The sequence below is a fragment of the Teleopsis dalmanni genome, chromosome 2, assembly GCF_002237135.1.
Source record: "Teleopsis dalmanni isolate 2A chromosome 2, ASM223713v2, whole genome shotgun sequence".
Lineage (NCBI taxonomy): Eukaryota > Metazoa > Arthropoda > Insecta > Diptera > Diopsidae > Teleopsis > Teleopsis dalmanni.
Genome location: NC_051847.1, coordinates 245,543,847 through 245,551,010, shown reverse-complemented (window position 1 = coordinate 245,551,010; position 7,164 = coordinate 245,543,847). Strand labels below are relative to the sequence as shown.

The 7,164-nt window shown below is 32.6% G+C and overlaps 1 protein-coding gene across 1 annotated transcript; it reads left to right on the top strand.

The window, feature by feature from the left end:
- Window positions 1-3,308: 3,308 nt before the first annotated feature.
- On the top strand, window positions 3,309-4,526 carry LOC119677293 (DDB1- and CUL4-associated factor 12-like). The gene has a single exon (XM_038088565.1). The coding sequence runs from the start codon at window positions 3,309-3,311 to the stop codon at window positions 4,524-4,526; it is 1,218 nt and encodes a 405-aa protein (XP_037944493.1).
- The last annotated feature ends 2,638 nt before the right edge of the window (window positions 4,527-7,164 follow it).

Below are 7,164 nucleotides of genomic sequence, written 5' to 3'. Positions count from 1 at the left end.
TGTTTTTTTTTTAATTTTTTTTTATCTATTATTAATTTTATATTAAAAATTATCAGAATTGTCTTTTGTTTTGCTCATTTAAAAGAAGCGGTAGTTAATGCCAAACTGGGTTGAGTGACTAAATTACTATAATTTTTTTGTTTGTGTCACGCCCAGAAGATATACATATTGTACCAAAATTATAGAAATTTCAGAAGAAAGAAAAAAAGAAGAGAAAAAAAAAGAAAAAGAAAAGGAAATCCTTTATAATTGCCAATCTACATATTTATTATTTTTTTTTTATTTTTTTTTGCGTTTTTTTTTGTAATTTATAGCTAGATCAGCGGTGGCTGGAGTGACGTCATTTCTGCGGCTGCGTGGGCTACAAGTTTTGTTCTTTCTTTTTATTTTGTTTTTTTTTAATTTTATGGTTTCACTGACATTGCTCTTACGTCAGATAAATAATAATATTCCGGAGTAATTACTGGATTTGTTTTTTTCTTTCTTTTCTAATCATTTATTTGCTCTTTGGTTAAGTAGTTTTTTTATATATATATATATATATATACTACAAATGTCATTGTCATAATAAAAAAAATTAGGTATATAAAAAGAAAAAAAAAAATGGAAAAGAAATGAATGAAAACCGTAGAAACACGGTATATATTGTAAATAATTATGAAGAGAAACAAGTATATAAATCAAAAAATATTTTTTTTTTGTTGTTTTTGAAGAATGCAAATATTTATATATGTAGAAATATTGTGTAAAATTTATTAATACTAAGTAAAGGTCATAAATATTGATAAAGATATGTATAACCTAACTCCATTGTGAAATAATATGAACATTTTGATAGGTGTAAACATTTTTGTAAGATCTAATTAAATTTTTTTTTGAAATCATACTATAAACTGTATAAAACAATTCTTATACTCTTATTCTTATATTTAATAAATATTTACAAGTATATATTGTTTTTTTATTATCTATTATTTTTTTTCTCTATTTTTTTTTTTTTTTTTTTGTAATCAGTTCATTATGAGATCTTGAATTTAGATAACGGGGTGGTGTTAGTGTGGCATTCCCATCATTTTTCCTAACGCAGAGATTCTTTTAAGAAAGAAAAAAAAAAATTTGTATTCATTTATTTGTCAAACATGAAACGTTTCATGGACAGCAATCAAGCCCTACCAGCTGTGTTACCAGTGTTTCCCACTTTTGAGGAAACCAGGCCAATACAGGCTGGTAAGGTCAAAAACGTCGACTGGGGAGTAGAGGAGGCTATCATAGCTGAAGCGAAAGCCGTAGGGTTGCCCAGAGGAGGAACTTGCGACTTGGGAGTAAGCCTGGAGTACACTGAGCTTCCTAAGGCAGCTGCAGTCGTAATAACCATCAAAGGCAAGACGCTGCCCATACTGTTCGACGAGGGTTTTTTTAAATTGAAGAGACACAAATAAATGATAGTAATTTGCGTCATATTTTTTTTTTTATTATTTTTTTTACCTTTTTTTCTCTCTCGTTTGTAAAAATATTGGAGTAGTGTACATCAAGTAAATGAAGTAGTTAAGTAATAGTTTTTTTTTCAACATTGAAATAATTAATGGAACTAGATTAAAGTGTGAGTAGAATCCTCACTATTTGGATAGTAATATAGGAATACACATAAAGATAGAAATGAAATATTAATGAATTATACAGAAATTTAGTTAAGTTAGGATAGGAATTTAAAAACATGGCATGAATTTTTTTTTTGTTGTTGTCTACAGTGTATCCTCAGTTGCTAAGAACCCCACCCCAACACTGGCGAGCATACCGGGCTAGCCACCATGCCATGTGCGGCTTCCGAGGACACTAATTTCTTAAAACAGGTGGATACAACAAATGGCGCCCAACGTCTGAACCAACGTAGAACCAACGACTGAACCAACGTAGAACCAACGAAAGACACCAACGAGCGAGACGAAAACGAAAGACAAGACGACGAAGAAGACGTATAGCTAAAGACGGACCGCAGATGACACCAACGAACCACGGAAGGAGAAACAACTACGAGACCAAGGAGTTTCAACCGAACGGACAAGACCAACGAAGATTTGAGAACGGAAGACTTTTATACTGGAGCAGACGCTATTTAGTATAACGATATATGGAAAGAATAGGAGATTCATTTAGTGCTTCTGAAGGCAGTACAAAGTGGCTGTTTTTTTTTGTGTAGTTGAATTCACACTAGCCAACATAGTTAGCTTTAATCCGGTGGATTAAATGTGTAACGCCTGACTTGCCTTTGTTCGATTATGACGAGATAGGTATTGCAATGTTAGGTTAGTCTGAGTTTTTTTTTTTGTTTTGAGGTTCCTCGATGCTGAATTCATTTGGTATAGAGTTTCGTCCTCGATTTAGGAATTGTTTCAGAAGTATGAAGTTTTGAATGAAGGAGACGCGATTAACCAAATTCCAACGTGATATGCAATGACAGCTTTAACAGATAGACAGATTTACGAAACGGTTGATGAAAATGTAAAGACAGGATGTTACATTTGTATTGAAAGAGATGGCGGTGTCTAGTTTATGTTTTTTTTTGTGATGTTTTTTTTAAATATTTGCCTTACTGCGCGGTTGACCTCTTAATCCGGTGGACTGAGAGCGTGACATCCGTCTTGCCTGTACTCTGTTAATAAAGGTTAGGTATTGCGGCGTAGTATAATGATGTTGTTTTGCTTCTTTGAATGGCTTTAGAGGTTCCTTCATGTAGAATTCGTTCAACGTGAAGTTTTGTCCTTTTTTGCAGTTAGATTTACTTGAAGTAATTTCGTTCTAGAATGCTTAAATGAGTTTCCTTCACACAGAACCGCGGGTGAGTGAAGTTGATTGCTCATTGTAAGCTGAGTAAGAGTAAGTGAGGAAGAATCTCGAATTAGACATTTACTTGCTGGGTTTAAGGTTCCTTTACACAGCACCAGTGCGGTATGAAGTTGTCCTTGATCCAGGGTTTTTTTTTTGTTTGTTTTGTGAATTTAGAGGGTAGTTTGATCTGTATTGTAAACCGTCGTCTTTATCATATCTCTTACACAGCGAGAGGAAGAAAAGAAAAAAAAAAAAAAAGTAAAAAACATGCCTTAGGTGAAATGGTGTGGCCACAACACTGAAACACCCCCCAGAGTTTTAATTAATATCGAATTTCGAATCCAGTCGAATTAATATATGCAAATAATTTGACTTATGTAATAATTACTCAGTGTAATTAAGTAATTTAGGAATATTTCACTAACTAACATTCAAGACAGTTTAAATGAGTTGGTAATATTGCAAGATAGTATACACTTGCCATGGAAATAGAACTTGAAAATATAGCTCAACCGAATAAAGCTGGACGAGCTCATCAGGAGGGTATGGAGCAACTAAAACAAATGATGTATATGATGATGAAACGAAACGAGGATTGGGTAAAAGAGATGACTGAAATGCGCAAGGAAATAGTTGCATTGCGCAGAGCTAGGGGTGAAACAGTAGCACCGCCCGAAGAAGTAAGGTTACCAAAGTGGAGTATACCAGAAATGTTTTCAATGACAGCGCACAGGCAAGATTTACAGGTGGAAGAGCATGTGGATCATGTTAGATCAGACAAACCCGATGATCTTGGTTGTGACGTGGAAACGTTAGATCAACATGAGGAGTCCTCGAATTCTACACCCTTGATAGGTGATTGTCTGTGTATACGTGAAGAGAATCTTAAAGATTTACGTAGTGTAAAGTTTGAAGAAACGCCCAGAGATGTTTTAACGCAAGATGTAAATATGAGGCGAGTGGATGTAATTCAAGCATTAACCAATGGAAATATTAACCACTCGGAGATGCGAGACAGCGTACATACTATAGAAGTAAATCGGAATAGTCCAATGTTAGCTACTGGTGCACATAACTCTTCACATAAGGCTGTTTGTCGTTTACCGACCCGTGATCAAGTCTGCTTAGGCGAAAATAGATATCAAGAGGTAGTAATGGAAAAGTGTGGGTCAGATGACGAAGTTATAGTATCCGGTTCTGAAGTCTCCTGTTTAGCACTTGGGTGTGCTAATGAAGATGAGATAAAGTTTCCGGACTGTGGTCCTATTTTTGATACAATTAATTCAATATTTGTGAAGGATCGTCATGTAGAGAAAAGATTATGGTCATTGTGTTCCAATAATGAATTTAAGGAAATAGCTGCGTTATCGCTAAATGATTATATGCGCATGTTTAATGTTGAAACTTTCAAACAAAAATTTTCTAGTAAGCTGACAGACTGTCAATATAAAGTTATCTTGATTTATTATTTTTATGAACTATATGTAGTTGCTTATCGATCAGTTATAAAGTTATCAGATGCAAGAACCTTGCGGAATATTAGAAAACTGACATCTCGCGATAAGGGTGGTGGTATACGTGATACCAGTCCTGAAGGCAATTTGATTACTGTATGCACAGGATTAGGCATATTGTTAGATAGCGAGGGAGTTGTTTATGCTGAATATGAAATAGATGTGTTTCAACAAGTTAATTATTAGCAAGCCACACACTGCTATGATAGCATTAGAATAAGTATATTTGCGGCTGGTGGACCGTTACTTGTTTTACTAGTAGAACAGATGGTTGGTAACAGCAATTATAAAGCGTCCTTGTAAGGGATAATTAATCAAATGAATTATTTTATTTCGCATTAATTTTCATGTGATTACAAAGAAAACAAAAAAATAATAGATTTTAGATTTAAATATTAATTTTTTTTATACTGCTAAGAGTAGGAAAGTTACATTGTCTACATTTGTATTTGAAAAAAAAAAAAAAAAAAAAAAAACTTCTTGTCACTTTTCTAATTCACATTGATTTTTCAATAATATTGACACTGGGCGGAAGCAAAGGTAAACTATGTTTTTAGAACTAAGGTCAGGGCACCAGAAGGCGGAAAGAAGTATATATTAGAAAAAGGTTAAGTGTATTAGAGAAGGTAGTAATGATATGTAAAGCGTTCAATAACTCAGTCGGTAGAGCATGAGACTCTAACATAGAGCATGGGTCGAAGCCACACGTTGGGCGCAAAAATACAAATAAGTTCGACTAAGAAAAGAAAAAAAAAAAAAGATAAAAAGAGAGCCTACATGTAATTTTTTTTACGAGTGTGTTCCATGTTGCAGGCAACATCGACACGATCGATCCTGTTATGTAGGCCTGTTGGAAAATTAATGCATTATTAAAGTAGGGTTACTTAATATGGTCAGACATTACCTCGGGTCTCCTGCGGCATCCAGGGGTTTTCTGGGTAACGCCTGCCTCTATTCCTCTTGGTATTTTAGAATTCACTGTATTATTTCTGTAATATTCTTTATTATTACACACACTTCACTATAAGAATATCACCAAAAATGATTTTTGTTTTAAAAAAAAAAAATTATTTTTCTTTTGTTTTTTTTTGTGATAAAGAAATTCAACGTGCATTGCGCGCACGCTGTCAATTAAAAATAGAAGTAAACAAAGTAGTAATTGAGGAAGGCGAAAAGTAAAGCTTCTAGTTACGAGTCTTGTTTGTCTTGTTCAATATCGGTAGGGCGAATTTCACTAAAGAAAAAAAAAAAAAAAAGCTCCAATAAAGCTTGATTTAGACATAACAATATAGTATTGCCAGGTGAAAGTAATACATTGATACACTTAAGACAAATTTTAGCTTTCTTGGAAAGAAAAAATATATTAAGCTTTCTTAGAGGTCATCACCCTCAAACAAATAAATAAACACAAAACGAGAAAAAAAAAAAAAAACCAGCAAAGTCAACTATGAGAGTGGTGAAAACTTTCCAAGAGCATTATACGGTAAACAAAGAGTTAACAGGATCCCTAACGTGGCAGGAGGATTTTTCGGTTATACAAACTGACTATAAAATAGCCAGCAGAAGCTGGATGCAGTCTCTTTTTTTGTATTTTTCTGAGTAAGGCAGGTGGTGCATTTCAGACTGATAAAAATTTGTTGAAAGTGAATTAAAATTTTTATTATAAGAATTTGTGGAAAGTGAATAAAGACTAAAATTTAACAAGAATTCATTTTATTATAAAAATTCTATTAAAAGTGCATAAATACACTAATATTTAACAAGAATTCATTTTATTATAAAAATTCTATTAAAAGTGCATAAATACACTAAAATTTAACAAGAATTCATTTTATTATAAAAATTCTATTAAAAGTGCATAAATACACTAAAATTTAACAAGAATTCATTTTATTATAAAAATTCTATTAAAAGTGCATAAATACACTAAAATTTAACAAGAATTCATTTTATTATAAAAAATTCTATTAAAAGTGCATAAATACACTAAAATTTAACAAGAATTCATTTTATTATAAAAATTCTATTAAAAGTGCATAAATACACTAAAGTTCAACAAGAATTCATTTTATTATAAAAATTCTATTAAAAGTGCATAAATACTCACTAATAATTTTAACAAGATAATTCATTTTACAAAGTAACCTAAGAATTCGAAAATTAGCTATAAATACTCATCTAGCATAAAATTGTTTTAAAAATGTTTTGGACTTAAGAAAAATAAAAAAAAAAAAACACTACAAAAGATTTGAGATTCGAATGATTATGGATATTTCCCACCGCAAGAGGTTAATGAAAAAAAGAATAGAATAAAATGCGAGAATTATTCATTATTTCACATCATTAAATCGTACATAAAAGGAAGCAAAGTGAAACTAAGAGCCCAATTAACGGGCAGCAGGATCCTACCGTTTTGTAGTTCATTGATAGACGAAAGTTTTCGGAAATTCTCATTTAAAATTCGCGCGCTGTATATTTTTCGATATTTTAAGTTTATGTAGTTTTGCAGCACTGTCCTTAATTACTATGCCAAAAATGAGCGCGATCTGTCAGACAGTTCGTTTACGGCAGCTGTTGAAACCAGTTCACCTCAGGAGTGCGTTGCGAAAAAAACAATGGAAAAAAATATTGAACAAAGAGTTTGCATCAAATTTTGTGTTTCGAACGAAATTTCGTGTGCAGAATCGTTGCGAATGCTACAAAAGGCTTATGGGGAATCAGTTTTATCGAAAACTCAAGTTTATGAGTGGTACAAGCCTTTCAGGACGGTCGTACGACCGTCGAAGACATTTCGCAACGCACTACTGAGGTGAACTGGTTTCAA